At 52.6% G+C, this 19,937-nt stretch overlaps 1 protein-coding gene across 1 annotated transcript; it reads left to right on the top strand.

Annotated features, from left to right (window-relative positions):
* Nucleotides 1–734: 734 nt before the first annotated feature.
* On the top strand, nucleotides 735–18,934 carry PTPRN (protein tyrosine phosphatase receptor type N). Its single transcript, XM_090284365.1, has 23 exons — nucleotides 735–925; nucleotides 2,338–2,388; nucleotides 2,622–2,735; nucleotides 5,632–5,728; nucleotides 6,616–6,877; nucleotides 6,960–7,314; nucleotides 7,774–7,905; nucleotides 8,494–8,528; nucleotides 9,204–9,478; nucleotides 9,676–9,762; nucleotides 9,920–9,999; nucleotides 10,175–10,239; nucleotides 10,899–11,117; nucleotides 11,557–11,757; nucleotides 11,857–12,004; nucleotides 12,165–12,238; nucleotides 12,490–12,567; nucleotides 12,642–12,761; nucleotides 13,632–13,798; nucleotides 17,064–17,117; nucleotides 17,770–17,834; nucleotides 17,979–18,052; nucleotides 18,261–18,934. Exons 1-23 carry the CDS (start codon nucleotides 811–813, stop codon nucleotides 18,330–18,332), a joined length of 2,940 nt encoding a protein of 979 aa, XP_090140491.1. The 5' UTR covers nucleotides 735–810; the 3' UTR covers nucleotides 18,333–18,934.
* The last annotated feature ends 1,003 nt before the right edge of the window (nucleotides 18,935–19,937 follow it).

Here is a 19,937-nt window from a genome sequence, read left to right as displayed (position 1 = left end):
GGACCAATGGGAGACAGAATATTTTGCAGGTAGACCATAAGACTTTGATAGACTCGAGATGGAAGAGGGCGAAAGGAGAGTCAAGGCTAGCAACAAAACAAGTATTCATCGAGGATCTAGTGTATGACAGTGCCATCCTTGCTCTCATAGAGCCACATGTTTTAATTCCTGTAATCCTCACCACCACCTTGTGAGTTAGGGTGCTGTTAGCACCTCCATTTTACGGATCAGGAAATTTAGGCGCAGAGAGGTTAAGCACCTTGCCCAAAGTTATACCCTCAGTAGGTGGCACTGCTAGAACTGGAATCCAGGCACACACGCATAACCATTCCTGCTTCTCACTGGGATGCGTAAGAGTACCTATTCACTTCTACGCTTCCCATCTGAGGGCTCTTACTCCCCCACGCAGGTCACTTTCCTGGTCCCCACCCAACTATAACCCTTTTCACCAGCCCTGTGACTGGATGATAGAGGTGATGGTCCTTGAGGAAAAGCATATTCCAAAATGGAAAGGGCCAAGTGCGAATTCTAGTGCGAAACGTACAGTATTCGGTGGAGGAGGGATGGGGGCATAGCTCCCACGCTAAGACAGTGTTCTTACGCCACGTCTGACGCAAATAAGCGTCGGAGCCGAGGGTGGAGATGTCGTCACCACCCGCCCCGGGTTGGCTGGGTTGCCGCGAGAGGGGCGTGTAGACCCCGCCTCGTAGGTGGGTGGGGAGTGGCAGGCCCCGCCTCGGACCCTCCCGCAGGCTCCCGCCAGCGTCTGGGCGGCTGGAGCTGAGGAGCGAGCGCGGGGAGCCCGGAAGGATGCGGCGCCCGCGGCGGCCGGGGGGCCCCAGGGAACCCGGGGGTCTCCGGGCGCTCCTCTGCCTCCTGCTGCTGAGCTGTCGCCCGGGAGGCTGCAGCGCCATTAGTGCCCACGGTCAGGAGGAAATGGGGGAGCCGGGGTGGAGGAGTACGGTGCCGGGAGCAAAACTCAGTGGGGGGCGAGGGGCGGGCACGTGTCTAGAAGGTGGGGCGCTCGGGTAGAGAATGTGTGGAGTGGGGTAGGGGGACGCACTGCGAGACAAGGAGGATGACAGGGCTTCGGAGAGGAAAGGGGCGTAGGCCTGGAGGTGGGGCTGCGAATATGGGGGCGGGACCGCAGGCAAGTGGGCTCGGAAGATTGCGGGTTTGCGGGAAGGAATGGGGGTGCATATGGACAGAGGGACTTAGGCTACAAGTCCACGGGAGAAGTGAGTCGTGCCGAGGCGCCAAAGAAGTGACCGGTGCCGAGGGGTGCAGAAGGGGGTAGGAGGAGGGCGGGGAACCCTGAGTCCCCGGCCGTAGGAGTCGGGGCCGCGAGCATCGGAGTCCCAGCTCCCCGTAGAAAATCTGGACGAGGGAAGAGTCAGGGTTTCTCTTGAAGTTTCGAGGGGCCGATTGCTGTGGTCTGATCTCTAACAAGAGGGGGGACATCTGGGGTAGGGAGCAAAACAGGGTGAAGAGGGAAGGGTCCTCTTTCGTCCCCCTCCCCACAGCCTGGCCCGGTGCTGACTCACATCTCGGCGGACAGAGACAGTCAGCGCTGACTCATGGGCTGGGGGAGGGAGGGGGCGAGGGGCGCGTGGGGGAAGGGGCTTGGAGGCTAACGAAGGGTACTTCCGGTGGCACTGTGTTGGTAGGATGGTAGATGAAGGCTGGGGAAGAGGAGGGGTCACGTCCCGTGGAGACTTCTGGCCCTGTCACCCCTCCCTCCTCCGTCGCTGCTTCCAGGCAAACACTCGGCTGCCCCAGGCTCAGGGCTTCAGCACCGCGGACAGCGCCAGCGGCCTGGGGCCACGGGGAGAGCAGGGACAATGGGGGCGGGTGGAACGGGACACTGCCTTAGTCAGCCCACCCCTTTCCCTTTCCCACACAGAGGGGAGATGTGCTAGGGTTTTTACCTCTTCTGAGTCCCAGGCCATCACAGTTAGGATGCTTTTGGAGATTTGGGAAGGAAAGTCCCTTTTTCCTCAGAATTTGGCCACAAACTCCCCTATAGTAATTCTATGAGAATGGAGGTGTACGATCCTACCCCCATGCATCTGGAAAGCTCCTTTACCCCCTCACTCGGTTAAGCAAACTGAACCTTTTAGAGAAAGGATCCAAGACTTACAGATCCTTAAAATCCAAAGTCAGATCCTGTGTTTCCTTAAGAATTCTAAGCCTCTTCCCTCCTCTTCTCTCAGTTTAACCCTTCCTGGGATGAAAAAAAAATGGAACCATCTGCTTCCCCCTTTCCCAGCCTGTCCGTTCATCTGACCATTCTATGTGTGTGGTTCTCTGAATCTCTGTCCACCTGTCCTTCTACAGGCTGCCTGTTTGACCGCAGACTCTGCTCCCACCTTGAAGTCTGTATTCAGGGTGAGTGATGCTCAGGCATAGGATTTACAAGATGGGGGGACACAATAAAGACTTGGGGAATAGGCCTGGGCGGGAGAAGGGGTACTGGGCTTGGGCAGACAGGAGGCTGGCCTGGAGGAGCAGAACTTTCTGAAGCCAAGAGAGGAAGTGAAAAGAGTCCTGCCCACTTGCAGCCTGGACTTTGGAAGGCCTTTTGTTTATCTCCCTTATTAATACAATGTTTGTGCTCTTAGATGGCTTATTTGGACAGTGCCAGGTGGGAGTGGGGCAGGCTCGGCCCCTTTTGCAAGTCACCTCCCCGGTTCTTCAACGCTTACAAGGTGTGCTCCAACAACTCATGTCCCAAGGTGAGGTCTGGGTATACTGGAGGAGAGAGACTGAAACTTAATTAGATAAGGGTGAGGAAGTGAGGGGCTACCTGACTCAAGAATTTCTTTCATGGAACATTTCTATCACACTTATTCCTGGAGCCTTACCTTCCCTGGTCTTGCTGGAGAAGGAGGCAAGACAGGAGTGTGGTGGAACCCTAGAAATGGGCTATTCACACTTAGACTCTCTTAAGGAGCCCAGAGGAGGCTTCTAAAAGAAGACACTGAAAGAGGCCCACAACTGTCTCTTTAGGACCATCCCACTCCCTGAAACTGATTGAGTGCACCAGAACCATGAATTCTGGAGTCCTCAACCAGAACATTTCACTCATTCAGTTCACTCATTCAACAAGTATTTATGGGGTGCTTACTGTGTGGCAAGCATAGTTTTAGGTACTTGGGATGTATGAGGGAATAAAGCAGACACAGTTCTGTCTACTGGAGTTTACCTTCAAGGTTGAAGGGAGGCAATACAAATAGTGTATCAGAATGTAATAAGTGCCATGAAGAAATGAATATTACAGCAGGATAAAGGGATCAGAAAATAGCGAAGTAGGAAGCTGCAGTATTAAATAGAGTGATCAAGATAGACTTTACTGAGACCATGAAATTTGAACAGAGACTTTAACAAGGTGGAAGTGTTTTCCAGAAGGTTGTCTGGGGCAAGAGTATTTCAAGCCAACCATAGAGCTAGAACGAAAGCCCTAAGGTAAGAGCATGAGTCTGAGGAAAACCATGGAGAACACCTCTCTGGTATGGCTGGACAGGAGTGATAGAGTGGCAGAGTAAAGGAGGCAGTCATGTAGGTAATGGGGAAGAGATACAGATCACCGTAGGGCCTTATAGGAGAATGTATGGACACTGGCTTGCCTTTGAGTAAAAGAGGAAACTATCACAAGGTCTTGAGCACAGAGGTGCGTGATCTCTTGTCTATTTTAAAAAGATCACTCTTGCTACTGTGTTGAGACTAGAAGGTAGGGAGTCAAGGGTAGGAGCAGAGAAACCATTAAAAGCTACCACAACAACACATATAAAAGATAAATGTGGCATGGAGCAGGGTGGGTGCAGGGAGGTAGTGAGGAATGACAGAATTCTGCATATATTTTTAAGATAGTGAGCATGATTTCATGAAATATTGGATATAGCTGTGAAAGAAAGAGATGAGTCAAAGATGACACCCACGTTTGATTGACCAAACTACTGGGTTGGTGAAGATGATATTAATTATGCAGAAGAATCAACTTGGGGGAAAGAGTGTTTAGTTTTGAGTATATTGAGTTTAAGATGTCCGTTCAAGTAGAGTGGGCTGTGAGTACTTAAGATTGGGTTTTAAAAGAAAGAGAGAAGTCTGGAGTGGAGATATGAATTTGGAATTCTTTGATATATACTATAGATGGTAATTAAACCCATGAGGTGGATGAGATAATCAAAGGATTGAGTGTTAATAAAGAAGGGCCTTAAGAAGAACAGGAGGAGAGGAACCAAGAAGGGAGACTGTGAAGGGGGACCCAGTGAGGTAGAAGAAAAAACAAGTGTCCGCTGTCATAGAAGCCAAGTGGAAGTGTATCAAGGAGGAAGGAGTGATCAACAGGGTCAAATGATGCAAGTAGGTTAGGTAAGATGACATCTGAGAATTGACCGCTGGATTTAGATACACAGAAGTTGCTGGTGATCTTGATGAAAGCAGTTTTGTTAGAATAGTTGGAGGGAAAATCTCAAATAGAGTGAATTAAGAGGGAATGGGAGGAAAGGAATTGGATACAGCCAGTATAGATAACAACTTTCAAAGAATTTTGCTATAAAGAAAAGCAAAGAAATGGGGTGATGGCGGGAGATGTGAGCTCAAGCATTATTTTTAAGATGGGAGAAATTTTATCATGTTTGCATGCTAGCAGGAATAATTCTGTAGAGAACAGGAGATGAGGATGGAGGATATAAGGGAGAATTGTGAGGGAGATGTTCTTGAATAGGTAATAGGGGATGAAATTTAGTGCTCATGTGGAGGAATTGGCCTTAAATAAGAACACAGACAGTTCATCTGAAGCAGGTATGGATGCTAATAGATCCCAGAAAGGGCATAAGAACAGTACAGACTGTTAATCTAGAATCAGGGAAGAAGGAATGGGGGTGGGAGATTATTCCTTTAGAATAGGTGACTGATCTTTCCTGAGAGCAGTTTCATTGTGGGAAGAAATCAAACAGGAGATCTGCCTCAGGATAAAATAATAATAATAATAATAATAATAATAACAAGATGATGATGATGATGATCATGATGATCATGATGGAGGAGGTGGAGGCGGAGGTTTAAAACAGGTATATAGTGCTCTAGCATTTTCTAATCACACTTGATTTTCATAATAGCTACATGAAGTATATGTTATTTCCACTTTAAAAATAAAGAAAACTAAGGTTCAGGATCAACTAAAAGAAGAAAAATAAGAATAATTATAATTATAATAATAATAATAGCATTTGTTGAGAGTTCACTATGTGACAGGTACTATTCTAACCGTTTCATATTGTGTTATTTTAATTATCACAATAGTCTTAGGAGGTATGAACCCCCATTTTACAGATGAGAGAATTGAGGCTCAGACACATTAGCAAATTGCCCAAGGTCACACAATTAGTAAGTGGCAGATGATCCAAACCCAGTCTCACTGGGCAGTCTGACTCCAAAATCTGTTCCCGAGGTGGGGGGGGAGGACAGCTGAGGTCACCCACTGACTCTCCAGACCCCTCCACTGCCCCTCTCCTCTACCAAACTCAGTACACTTCAGGGAAGGGGGTGCACTTTTGATCTCCACTGGTCCCTGTGTTTGGGCCCTCAGACTGTCCCAAGCCAACCTTACCCTGTCCTGTCCCCTGGCAGGATTGTCCTGGCATGATGACCTCACCCAGTATGTGATCTCCCAGGAGATGGAACGCATCCCCAGGCTTCGCCCCCCAGAGCCCCATCCAAGGGACAGGTAGGCATTCTTTCTCAACCACTAGCCCAAGGCTGGTGAGTCTGTGGTCCTTCTGATAGACAGAGGGAAGAGAGGGGGATGTGGGTACCGAGCTTGGCAGGCTGGGGTGTGGGTATAAGAGGTTCAGGAATGTCACACACCCAGTAGGAGCTGAGTTCATCCCTGAGGATCCAGCATAGAAGGCATTTTTTAAATGTGAAAAACTTGGATATTTGGTATTTTAAAAGAAACATCAAAGTCATCATCATGGAAAATTAGAATGTTATTGGACTGAAGTTGTTTAATGTTCAGTTTCGTAACTGTGTGGAATTGTATGTGGTAGGAGATAATGCCATTGTTTTGTGGGTAGGGCCTCTGAAGGCATTCATGGCTCAGACCCTGTAGAGCAGAGGAAAGTGAATAAGGGCATGGGGCACAGATGATGGTACTGGGGTGAAGAAGGCAGAGTGGGGCGGGGTGCAGACTATGAAATATTAAATATTTGAACCTATACGGGGAGCGAGGTGTGTGTGGGGATGCACACACGGGCAATGGGGCAAGCTGCAGCCACGGTTCATCAAGAGAGGTGCCCGGCTGCCTTCCCTTGCTGCTGTTCTCCCCTTCCCTACCTCTAGCCTCACGTTTCCCTAGCTCCTGCCTCTGTGTTTCAGGGACCCCTAGGTCCTGCTTATCAGGGAGGCAACAACTTCTGCCCCCGGCTAGGCCTTCTGGCCCTTCCCCACGTTAGTCTCTCCTCCGCTGAGGCTGCCTCCCTTTTGAAGGGTCAGGCTTACTCTGAACTGCTGAGCCTGCCTGGCCCCACCAGCTCTGCTTTGTAGGTTCCGTGTGCCCTTATCCCACACAAGCAAACTTCTCGCCTCCCACACACACTTTGCTTTCCTCCCCAGATCTGGCTTGCTGCCCAGGAGACCGGGTCCCGCCGGGGAGCTGCTTCTACAGGGCATCCCCACTGGCTCTGCCCCTGCTGCCCCACACCGACTTCCTCGACCTCCAGTGGGTGGGGACAGAACTGGGGCAGGCTCCCCCTTGTCCACTCTGCAGGCTGAGTTGCTGCCCCCTCTCTTGGAGCATCTGCTGCTGCCCCCGCAGCCCCCTCACCCTGCCCTGAGTTATGAACCTACCCTGCTACAGCCCTACCTGTTCCATCAGGTGAGCCCTAGACACTGCCCCTCCCCTACCCAACCCCCCAGGCCTGGTGTGTGCTCTTACCTGGATCTCTGGTTTCCCACAGTTTGGCTCCCGCGATGGTTCCCGGGGCTCAGAGAGCTCCCCAGGGATGGTCAGTGCCAGCCCCCGGTCCAAGGCCAAACCCCCTGCCCTCTTCAGTAGAACTGCCCCCAAGGGCATGTTTGGGGCTCACTCTGGCCACTCCTATGGTGACCCTCCAGGGCCCTCACCTGCTCAGATTTTCCAGGAGTCAGGTCTGTTCTACCTGGCCGAGGAGCTGCCAGTGCCCAGCTGGGCCAGGTCACCGAGCTTGGCAGAGCAAGGGGACAGCAGCCAGGCAGAGAACTCCTCAGAGGGCTATGAGGAGGAAGGACCAGAGGGTCACAGGGAGAAGCCTCCTTCCCCAGCAGGAAAGCCAGGTAAGAGTCGTCAGCATCTATTCCCTGCCTGTGGGGGCTGCTTTTGGGGGCTCCTTCCTGACTTTCCATGCACTTGTTAATTTGTCATTGAAGTCATTCATACGTTTAACTAATGTTTACTGTGAAGTCATTCATATGTTTAAGTAATGTTTACTGACAACCGGGTCTATGCCAGGCACTAGGTAGGCAGTGTGGATGGGGCGTGGGGTGATGTGGGGGGCAGCTGGCATGACTCATTTTCAGTTGGAGAGTTTAGATGTTCATGAAGTTTGGTCTTGGCCTCAGGAAGGTCTTTTCCCCAAAGTGTGGCCAAGGGCTAGAAAGGGAGGACATTAATGTCCTGGTATTTGAGAAAAATCTCTTAAATGTGCTAGTCCCCGCCCACCCCCAACTCACACACCTGAATCCCACGAGCTCATCTTGCCACCAGCCCTTAGCTCTGTGTCTGGTTCTCAGCAGACGTGACTCTGCAGAGGCTGGCAGCTGTGCTGGCGGGCTACGGGGTGGAGCTGCACCAGCTGACCCCAGAGCAGCTCTTCACTCTCTCGGCCCTGCTGCAGCTGTTGCCCAAGGGGGCAGGACGAAGTCTGGGTGAGTGTCCAGGCAGAGAGACCAGCAATGGCCTCTTGCCCCACTTCTCAAGACCAAATGTAGCAGCCTAAAGGGGAAAGGTCAAGGTCAGGGAAGAGAGTTCTTTCCAGACATGGGGTCATTGGCAGCAAAGGGCAGTGAGCAAGAGGGTGTAGTGGTGAGCTGAGGAGTTAGACCAGGAAGGGACTGGAGGGTGGAAGTAATAAAAAAAGAAGTCAATAGGAAGTGTAAGCAGAAATCAGGGGGCAGTGAGAAGGAGAGGATGAATGATACCGAGAACCTAAAGAGGGGCGTGGCCAATCAGAAGGAGAAGGCAGTATTTATGGCTAGAGGAAGGACTGAACAAATAGCTTTGAGAGGTGTGGCCAATGACTGAGGGATGAGTTAATAAAACAGTTAAGACAGAAGCACAGGGACATAAGGACATGCTATGGATGAGACAAATGACAGGGTCTTGGTCACTGACTGAGCAGAAAGAGACCACAGCAGAGGTAACAGGGTCAGGCCTCTGGCCCTCTCTCCCACCTGCATTGTGTGGACCTTGGCCTTGGCCCTTTTCCCAGAGTCTTGTTTTCCCTGTCTCTGCAGGAGGGGTTGCAAACATTGGAGCTGACATCAAGAAAGTGAGTCCCCAGCACCTCTCTGATCCATACTTGCCCCATGGCCGCAACCCCTCCCTGCTGAAATCTAAACCTCAAGACCAGGACCCAGAATCTGTAACCTCTAACCCCTTGTTTTGGAAAAACCGAGGCCCATGGACTGCAAGTCGTTGCCTAAGTCTCACCTCAAGTTGAGGGCAGAGTACAGACTAGAAGCTAAAATTCTTGATTCACTGCTTTTCTCAATACAGTTCTTTGAGACCATGCTCTGGGGATCCGTAGGGGAAGACGGGAGTCTGAGCAGGCAGGGTTCTAGTGGCCCTGGAACTTGAAGAATTCTTTCTGTGTCACGTCTAAGATTTTGTGGCTAAACCAAAGTGTAAAATCCATCGCCTGCCTATTCACCTTCTAACCTAACCACACTCCACAGACTCCCCCCTCTTCAGCCCCATCCTGTGGATTACCACTGATCGTGTTCCAGCCATTCAATTCTTCATTTATTCATCTAGTTGGATTTCTTTTCTGGGTGCCTTCTCTGTACCTAACCCTGCACTGGGCCCTGGGGATAGAGAGAGAAACAAGTCCTAATCATCCTTGTAGGAAGCTCAGGGTCCAGGGAGTAGACCCCCAGCACCCGCCAGCCCCTCTCCAACCCCTCCACTGAACAGAGACCATACATCTATCATTTCTTCTAAACAGACAATGGAGGAGCAGACGCAGGGTGGAGACACAGCAGAGCCTCTGCCCCCTACACCCTCCCTGTCTGCATATCCCACTGCCCACCCCACCGTCAATAAAGCCCAGCAGGTGCTGAGCCCTGGATCCTCTGAGCCTCCCAAAGCTGCTGGCTCCTTCGTCATGCCTGTCCCAATGGAGAAGAAAAGTCTACTGGGCCAGAGCCAGCCCACGGTGGCAGGGCAGCCTTCGGCTCGGCCAGCAGCAGAGGAGTATGGCTACATCGTCACTGACCAGAAGTAAGGGCTCCAGCCTGGGGAAGCCTTCCAGTCCCCTGGGGGTTGGGCTGGCCTGCCTGACAGGAAGCAGAGAGTAAGAATCCAGATGTGACGTAGAAAGGGGGGTGGGCTGCTCTGCACCCCTGGAGGTGGCCTGTTTCAAGAAGGTGGCCAGGAGGGTCCCCACCCTCCTTCCTGTGCCTCCTGCCCACCTCCAGGCCCCTGAGTCTGGCTGCAGGAGTGAAGCTGCTGGAGATCCTGGCTGAGCGTGTGCACCTGTCCTCGGGCAGCTTCATCAACATCAGGTGCGGCTGGCATCTGGCTGGGGAGGCAGGGCTCTAGATAGGGGATCTCGGATCAGCTCCAACCCTATCCTCTAATGGAAGAGGCTCCGAGCTGGCCTCTCTTTTAGAGTCTTGCGTCTCGGGTGGGTAAGGTAGTAACATAGCTCCTATTCGGCAGTGTGGTGGGACCAGCTCTCACCTTCCGCATCCGGCACAATGAACAGAACCTGTCTTTGGCTGATGTGACCCAGCAAGCTGGTAAATCCTGCTTAGCCCCAGCTCCAGCCCTAATAGGATGTACCCAGGCCCATGATTGATGCTCTCTTTGAAATAGCCCAAGTCCACATTGGCTCTGCCTGCCAACTGGCATAGCATGGCATGGGGCGGGGACCACATGGGGCTGGAGAGAGCTTGACCTACATCCTCCCTGCAGGGCTGGTGAAGTCTGAACTGGAAGCACAGACAGGGCTCCAGATTTTGCAGACAGGAATGGGACAGGTAGGAGTTAACTGGAGACTGAGTCAATGCCCCAGAGGGCTGATGTTGCTCACAAGAGGTGGAGGCAAACTTGACAGGAGATCCGGAACTGAAACCTCGCCTATTTGGCTGGTTCACCTGCTTCTCCAAAACAGCCCTTCCCCATGCAGTGTTTTTTATGGCCAGCAGATGGCCCCCGTGGCTCCTCCCTGCAGGACCAGCCTCCCATACATAGGAAGGCCGCATACTTGGCAAGAACTGAGACACCCATAGCCTTCCAAGCAATCTCTAAATTCCAAGGGATGAGCTTACACAGAAAGGACATTAAACTCAAAATATATTTCTGTTCTTCATCCAACACTGATGCCTCATAGTCTATTATTCCATTTCTTGGGTTCTCTCTCCACTTCTCTACGTCCATTTTTAAATGCAATTACTCCTGGTGGGGGTCACCCACTAAGTCTCTGGCAGTGCATTGTGGCGGGGTTGATCTGATGCAGTGTGAGAAAGAGGACTTTGGGTCCATCTGAGCCCTTTTGCCTGGACCACCATGCCCCTGCCCTGCCAGCTTGGCCCCAGGAGTTGTCCTAGCAGGGAGCGTGGCATGGGACAGGGGTGAGAAGCAGCTCCTAGGTCTCTCCCCACCAAAGCCCCCCTTGATTCTAGCCTTGTTCCCACAGAGAGAGGAGGCAGCTGCCGTCCTCCCCCGACCGGCTCACAGCGCCTCTCCCATGCGTGCAGTGCTGCTTACTCTGGTGGCCCTGACGGGTGTGGCTGGGCTGCTGGTGGCTCTGGCTGTGGCTCTGTGTGTGCGGCAGCATGCTCGGAAACGAGACAAGGAGCGCCTGGCAGCCCTGGGACCCGAAGGGGCGCATGGTGACACTACGTTTGAGTACCAGGTATGTGGCCCCAGAAGCTTATTGAGAGGGAACACAAGGGGCTTGGGATCCTGAGTCTCACATGAGATGAGGGTGGGGAGTTGGATGGGTAGTGAACACCCATCCCTTGGAATGTTTCGGGGGTGCTGGAGGACCCCCAGTGGGGGTGTTGTGGGGTGTTTTGAATGGATGAGAATTGGGAGCAGGTGGTCCCTAAGTTCTTCCCAGTGCTACAATTTTGGGGTTCTAGGATACCATTGTGTAATATCTAAGGTTATCATAGGCACCACCCATGCAGAACAGACCCAGAAAGGACAAGGGCTAGGGCAGAACACTCTACCCCAGAGATGGGTATCATTTGAAATCAATCAAGGTTGAGCCTAGGGACCCAGAATTGAAACTGGGACCCTCTTGAGGGCTTCAGGTGACCCTTGGACCCCTCTTGATCCTTCTTCTGCAGGATCTGTGCCGCCAGCACATGGCTACAAAGTCCCTGTTCAACCGGGCAGAGGGTCCACCGGAGCCTTCTCGGGTGAGCAGCGTGTCCTCCCAGTTCAGTGACGCAGCCCAGGCCAGCCCCAGTTCCCACAGCAGCACGCCGTCCTGGTGCGAGGAGCCTGCCCAGGCCAACATGGACATCTCCACAGGACACATGATTCTGGTCAGGACCGGGCCTGGGCCCAGAGGAGTGAGGGGACAGGATGATGGGAGAGGCAAGACTGAAAGGGTGGCCCAGAGCCAGGCTGTGCTGTCCCTGCAGGCATATATGGAGGACCACCTGCGGAACCGGGATCGCTTGGCCAAGGAGTGGCAGGCCCTGTGCGCCTACCAGGCAGAGCCCAACACCTGTGCCACGGCCCAGGGGGAGGGCAACATAAAAAAGAATCGCCACCCAGACTTCCTGCCATGTGAGTGAGTTTTGCTGGCTGACGTGGTGTAGCCCTTCTGCTGGGAGCTCTGGAGGGCACAGGGGAAGGGGCTGGGCTCCTGGTTCAGGCTGAGTGGCAAAGGTTCCAGGACCCCAATAACTGGAGGGACACCGGGGGATGGGATGTGGGATCTGTGCAGATGACCACGCCCGCATCAAGCTGAAGGTGGAGAGCAGCCCTTCTCGGAGTGACTACATCAACGCCAGCCCCATTGTGAGTGGCCCTGGCTCCTGCCCCCACCTCCAGCCCATTGTTGTTCTTCTCCCCTAAACTCCATTCCTGTATGATCACCACCCACCCCAACTGAGGTCCTGGAATTGTGGGACTTCATATCCTAGCATGGAAATGGGTGGGGGGGGGCGCAGTTCTCAAGATCCCCCAGACCCTGGTCTTCTCCCTTTGACCAAGCCTCTCCATAGAGGCATTTTCAATTCTGGCTCATGTTGTATCTTCCCTGCCCTCAGATTGAGCACGACCCTCGTATGCCAGCCTACATCGCTACGCAGGGCCCGCTGTCCCATACCATCGCAGATTTCTGGCAGGTGGGCTCTTGGAGGAAAGAGTTCTCCAGGGACCAGGGGTTTAGAATGGAGCTTACCTGAGTCTCTGTCCCTAGATGGTGTGGGAGAGTGGCTGCACTGTCATTGTTATGCTGACCCCACTGGTGGAAGATGGCGTCAAGCAATGTGATCGCTACTGGCCAGATGAGGGCTCCTCTCTATACCACATATATGAGGTCAGCAGGAGCCCCCTGGCCAGGAGACAACGGGCATGGGGAAAGTGGATGATAGGCATCCATGCATGTATGAATATATGCATACACACATATATTCATATACATATACCTATGTGTGGGTGTGCCTGTCCAGTCTAGGGCCCAAAGCATTTGTAATGACCTATCCTGAAAGGTACAGAAATAAAACTATAAAATTGCTAAAACTGAGGCAAGAAGCTGAGTGTGCCCAAAGACCATGATGAAGACCTACTTTGACCAAGCCCAGCTTAGCTCTGAGTTCCCTGGAGGCCATAGCGAAGAAAGAAATGTCATTAGCCACATGCTGCATATGAAAAATAGGAAAAAAGTCCTTCATTAGAAGAAATGCTGGGTAGGGAGCTCAGCTGAGGCAAAGCAGGGGAAGGAGGAACAATTCCCAACGAATGGGAGATGACCCTCCTGTAAGACCTGAGACATTAAGAGCACAACAGAAGCTTTCCTCACAGATGAGCACTGGGTAGTAGACTCTTCACCACCAGATGAACACTCGACAGTCTTTTTTTTTTTTTAAAAGGTGGTATATTGTTTTTGCTCATGGTTGAAGAAAAAAATCAAATGAAAATAGTACAGAATTTCAGTTTATGTGTGTGCAGCACACTTTGCTACATGATGCAAGGAAGAGGAAGGAGCAACTGACCTCAAGAAGCTCATATGTCCAGGTGGCAAAGCCACCAGTTGTCCTAAGCGGTAGATAAGTGGCCCAGACGGCCACGAGTCTTGGGGACAGTTGGGTAAGCTTTGTGGAGGATTTAGAATATGTGGTGGTGTAAGAGACTGGGAGGATTTGGAGAGCCCCTGACGTGCTCAGGCCCGGACCCCACTCCTGGGCAGGTGAACCTGGTGTCTGAGCACATCTGGTGCGAGGACTTCTTGGTGCGGAGCTTCTACCTGAAGAACGTGCAGACCCAAGAGACGCGGACGCTCACGCAGTTCCACTTCCTCAGCTGGCCGGCAGAGGGCACCCCGGCCTCCACTCGGCCCCTGCTGGACTTCCGCAGGTGAGCGCCCCGGGGGGCCGCGCGCCTCGGGGGAGCGGTGGTCGGCCGTCCCCAGGCAGGCCCAGAGAAGCCGGGGGGAGGGCAGCACAGGAGCAGGGGGGCGGGAGCTGGGCTCCTCACGTCCTCCCAGCTCACCAGCTCCTCCTCGCCTTGGGAGGCAGACCCTTCCGGACCCAGAGCGTGGCCTCTGACCTCCAGCCCCCACTTCCAGATGGCCCTAAAGCAGGACTGATGCTCTTTCTGCGCCCATCCCTCCACCCCTGGGGTCCAGCTCCCTTTCTGCTCTCTCAGATCTGCTGTCTCCCTCTCAGGCCCTCTTTTCCGCCCTGCCTCTCTGGCTCCTCTATCACCCACGTCTCCCAAGAGAGGCTCACCTTATTTCTGGCTCCTCCCCTCTCTTCTGCTCTCCCTCTCCTTGGCTCCTGCCTCTAGCCTCTGACTCTCCTTTTGTTTCCTCCTGTTTTGCTCTTCCAGGCCTCTGGTACTGTTCTTGTGACTTCTGTCCCTCTCCTATCGTTTACTCTCACCTGCTCATCTCCCCTTCTCTATCCCTCTCTGTCCCGTTGCCTTTATTTTTATTTCTCTTCCTCTGTCTTTCCTTCTCTTTCTCTCCCTTCCCTTTCCTATTCTGTCTCCCCTCCCCCTCCCTCTCCCCCTTATTTCTTTATCTCTGTATCACTGTCTCACTCTTAACCTCTATCCCATTTCTATCTGCACCTCTTTCCTGTTCTGTCTCTCTCTAACTCTCTTTTTCTCCACCTCCCTCCCATATCTGCCTATTTATTTCTGGCTCTCTTTGTCTCTGTCCTTCCCCCTCTGTCTCTCTACATGTTTGTCTCCCCCTCCTTTGGTCTGTCTCCCCAACTCTGTCCTTTGCTCTCCCCTCCCTCTTCTGCCTGCCTCTGCCTCTGTCTCTGTCTCTGTCACACACACATACACACACACACACACACACACACACACACACACAGCTGCCAGTGTCATTTTTGTGATCTGCAGCTAGTATTCTCACTCCAGTTGCATAGTCACAAAAGTGATTATTGGCAGGTGTGGCTGCTGCCTGGACAGGACAGACAGGACATGTGGGCCCAAGGACCACCCCAGAGGCTGCTGGGAGGGCTGGGGTTTAGGGCGGACACAAGAGAAGAGACAGATACTATCAAAGGGAGTACCTGAGGACCTCTGGATTTTGGGGGACTCAGTGGAATGGTGGGGGCTGGGACAGGAAGCTAACTGAGGGACTTACTCTGCTCTGACACGGAAGCCAGAGCCAGGCCAGGCCTCCAGCACCCACTGCTTGCCCTCCCCAGACAGGTTGCTGAGAAGCCTGTCGCCACTGTGAGGGCCTCCCCTGCAGTGTGGCCTCCTCCTGCTTCTCTGCCTCTAGCCAGGCTGGCCTGAGGCCTCTTGATGCTGGGCAGAGAACAGAGGAGTGGAGCTGGGGTGGGGCCCTGAGGATAGTTTCTGAGCCTCAGAACAATGGTTTATAACAAGGCCCCATGGGTTCTGAGGCATAGGCTTCTCAAAAGCAATGCCAGGGGCATCAGAGCTCTTTTCTGATTTCTGTATTTTAAAAATCCTTATAGAACATGGACCCATTTTAAGGCTGCACAGGTAAACTAGAAGGTTATGCTCCTTTGCTTCAGACATTAGACAACCAGAACAAGTTAATTGTTACTTAATAAATATAGTATTTATTGAAGGTCAATCAGAGGGAAGGCAAAATAATTTTTTAGTTTTAGAAAGTGACCCCAAGCAAGTTCATTGATCTCCCTCTGTTTCCTTACCTGTGAAATGAGGATGATGACCCATATTTTAGTGCGTTGTGGCAAACATCAATAGGAGAATCTGTAAAATCTCATTTAAGTGCCTGGCACATAGCAAGGCTCGATTAATTCTATACACTGTTTATTATCATTATTATTACACAATTGGGAACCACCATTGGGACTTCTGTTCAACCCCAGCCCTCTGACATACAAGCCAGTGTGCTAGAAAGCCATGTGGATTCCTATTAAGTCATTCAAAGTCACCTGGGCCCTGCAAGTCTGGAGGAATCAGAGAAGGGAACCACTAAGTTCCAAGCTTCCACTAAAACAATCTATTAACCCCTAAGAAGGTCCTCCCTAGTCCTGACCCATTGGGGGTATCAGGATTCTGCAGGTTACTCTTAAAGCAAGAAGGTTATCAGGGGCAAGGGCAGGTCATACTGGGCTACTAAGGGAGGGAGAGATCCTCTGCTTCTGGGTAAGTTGTGGTCAGGGCAGTAGTGAAGAGTCTGAGGTCCAAGTGGACCCGAAGTCTGCAAATGACCCAACCATAGAGCCCCTGTGCTGAGGTGAGGCTGATACAGGGGGACAGGCAGCAGCATGATGCTCCAAGTTGAGGGATTGCCCTCCACTGGCCAAAGGAACTTTGTGCCCAGAACTACAGGACCTCACAGCTGATGAGCACCAAAGGGAGCCTGAGTGGGAGGAGGTCAGCCTGGGCAGTTGTGGAGGAAGGCAGAGAGGCAGAGCAGTGATGTGGCAAGACTGACACCCTTGAACTCACCAGAAAGCCCATCTTCCCTATACTTCTGACAGAAGTGGCTGTTCACATTATTATGTAGTGTCAATAGTAGCTACCATTTACAGTATTCCTTATCGCGGGTATTACGTTCTGCACGCCCCCGCCACCCCCCACCCCACGAAGTAGGGACCTTATATTTACTCTACACTCTTAAACCTACATAACTTTAACAACATACGTATACAGTATTGCAAAATCCCGCGATATAGCGAAAAATCCGCGATAAATAATTAATTAAATATAATATTTTTTAAAATCCCACAATACAGTGAGGCCGCGGTAAGTGAACCTCAATATAGAGAGGGACTACTGTATTGAGCATCTACTGTGTGCCAGACCTTGCACTTAGTTTTTTACTTGTATTATCTCATGTAATCATGGCAAGAACCCTAAGGAGAAGGCTACTATTATTATCATCCCTATTTTACAGTTAAGAAAACCAAGGCTCAAAGAGGTTAAATCAGTTGTTCAGGTGCATAATTTGGGCACAGAGCTTGTAAGTGACAAGGCAAGCCCAATGCTACCCACACCATCTCCGGTTCTTTGCCTTCAGCCCTGACTCCTCTCTCCAGTCCTCTTCCCTCCTCTGTCCTTGGCACGTGGGGAGAAAAGAAAGAGACCCACACGTGTGCATTTCAGGTCTCCTTTCCCTCTGCTGGTGCCCCCTGGCCCTCACACCCGTTTCTTGTTGCAGGAAGGTGAACAAGTGCTACCGGGGGCGCTCCTGCCCCATCATCGTGCACTGCAGGTGCGTGGAGCGGGGTTGTGGAATGCGGATGGGATGGAAGGGAACAGACAGAAGGGCCCAGGCGAGAGGGCCCTGCGGTGGGGCCTTCCTGAAATTCGTCCCTCTGGTCTTGCACTCTTGTGCACATCTCTCATGCATACTGCCCACCTGTCCCCTTGATACCTGGTGGCAGTCCACAGCCCATGAGCAAATTCAGCACATCATGTTTTTTATAATGGCCCATGAGCTAAGAATGGTGTTCACATTTTTTAATGATTAAAGGGAAAAAAAAAAGAATTGTAACGAGGGGTATACGTAGCCCACAATGTTGTAATATTTACCACCGGGCCACTTACACAAAAAACCTGTTGAACTAGAGCCTGGCCAGAGGCTGGAAATCTATTCCCATTTCCTCCTGCTATCTCCACCCCAGGGCTGAGCCTATGGCCCAAGTGGCATCCCATGGGTCACAGGCTCCCAACTCAAGGCCCAATTCCCAGGGCCCAGGTGCCGTAACCATTCCCTCATCCTTAGCTCACTGACACCCTCTCCAAGCCAACCCTAGTGGCCCCAGCAGTGTCCTTCCCACCCCAGGCCTTCAAATCTCCTCCACCCCTGCCCCTCTCTGCTGGCCACTGAGCTGAGCTCAGCCTGTCACCATCTCCTGTTTCAGTGATGGTGCAGGGCGGACTGGCACCTACATCCTCGTTGACATGGTACTGAACCGCATGGCAAAAGGTGAGGACCTTTCCCACAGTGCCCGCAGCCCAGCCCCAGGCTTTACCCAGTCCTCCAAGCCTCCCACCCGGGGATGGCCCAGGCTTTCTGGGTCCTGTCCTTCTCTGGACACCGCCTGAGCAGCCCCGTGCCCCCCGCACTCAGGAGTGAAGGAGATTGACATTGCTGCCACGCTGGAGCACGTCCGTGACCAGCGCCCTGGCCTTGTCCGCTCTAAGGTGACTGTTCCTCCGTACCCCAACCCTCACTACCACCTTCCCCAGGAAAACCAGCAGCAGCCTGCCTCCCCTGCCTGCCTCTGTTACCTCCCCCAGGAAGACTGTCCCCCCTCCCAAGAGACCTCCCAGTTTCCCTTCCTAAAGGCCCCTGTGAGGCTGGAGCAGAGACTAGGCCTTCCCATAACCCTCCTCCCACTGCCCTTCCCAGGACCAGTTTGAATTTGCTCTGACAGCTGTGGCAGAAGAGGTGAATGCCATCCTCAAGGCCCTGCCCCAGTGAGCCCCCAGGAGCCTCCCATTCCTTCTTCGCCTGTGTGAGCATCTATCTGTAAACCCATTCTTCATTCCCCCATCCGCACCTTGGCCCCTCCTAGGCACATTCCTTGCAAGAGGAGTGTGTAAGGAAGGTAGAGGAAGTGGGAATGGGTGGGCCTGCCCAGCCTCCCACATGCTGGAACCCAGGGTGTCCCATGGGGGAGCTGGCAGCCAGCCAGGAGGAGGAAAGTCATGGGCAGTCATTGTACCCAGAGCCTTCTCCTGCCTGATTTCCCTGGCCCCCATCTCTTTACCGTACTGAATGTTCCTAACATGTCTGTGGGGACACCCCGCCCCCACCCTCCAGTGTGGACAGAACAGGGTGGAGGGGCCACCACACCCGGCTCCCCCTGCTTTCCCAGCCACTGCTGCCCGCTGTCCTGGCTCCCTGACCCACACTCTGCCCTCTGTCCTTCCTGGCCTCTCCCTCAGAGCTCCTCTCCCCAACCCCCTCCCCTCCTGCCACGTGCCACTCAACTCTCCCCTCTGGCACAAGAGAACATTTCTAGAAAACTCTACTTTTGTATCAGTGTGAATAAAGTTAGTGTGTTGTGTGTGCAGCTGCAACCTGGACTCCTACGCTCTTCTGTCTGCTCTGCGTCCAGCCTGCAGCCCAGCCTCAGTCTGGAGCCGGGCCTGCCGTGTTCTTGGGGATGCACAAGGCTCCCTGGGGATTGAATGCGAGCGGAGAACCAGGCCATCGTTTGCCTGCGCTGTGCTTCCCAGGTGTCGGGCAGCCTCCCAGTCGTCTACACACATTCTCTTGTTTAATCTCACACACGAAGAGACTGTGGCACCGAACTTATTGAGGTTGTTACAACTTCTAAGAGGTGGAGTTAGGATTCGAACCCGGGTATGCTGAACCTCTTAACTGCCTCTCAGTTCTCTGGCAGCTGCTTCATGCCCTTGGGCCTCAGGAATAATGTACATTGTACAGAACTGAGGATAAAATTAAACTGCCTTCCACACCTTACGCAAAATTAGCCAAACTGGGATAGACCAAGCCTGTGAGATGTCACAACAGGCATTCACCTAGTGGCAGGGCCACCTTCTTCCCCATCCCCTTGCTCCCAGAACTGTGCATCCTCTATGGTCCCAGAGGAACCCTTACTGTGTGTCATGAGGTATCCTTGGACAAAGGTGATGGACACAGAATGAGACAAAATGAGCCTTGGGCCTGGAGCTACTTGGGAGTTAGGGCCACTTAACCTTTCCAAGGCTCAGTCCCCTCACATGGAAAATGGGGCAAGTACCATCTACCCGCGCCCAGAGTGAAGGGACTGGTGAGTGGCCGCTGGTCCTCTGACACCTCATCTGGGCTCAGTTGAGATGCCTACAATTCCAGTAGGTATGGCCTCTCAGAGGCTAGTTTATCAAAACAGCCACTTGACAAACTTCCAGCAGATTCTCTAAGATAGAGACTTGAAATTCCTTTCAGGGAGGCTGCTTCCTTGCTTTGAGAAAAATACGCTGTAGGCCCTTTGGCTACTGAAGACGAAGGCGAGCATTTATCCTGGAGTGGGAGAGGGCCTCGGTGGGGGGCCACACGGCCCTGCCTGGCCATGAAGAG

This window comes from Furipterus horrens, unplaced genomic scaffold, assembly GCF_987537825.1.
Source record: "Furipterus horrens unplaced genomic scaffold, mFurHor1.1.pri manual_scaffold_1, whole genome shotgun sequence".
Lineage (NCBI taxonomy): Eukaryota > Metazoa > Chordata > Mammalia > Chiroptera > Furipteridae > Furipterus > Furipterus horrens.
This window is presented reverse-complemented; position numbering and strand designations above follow the sequence as displayed.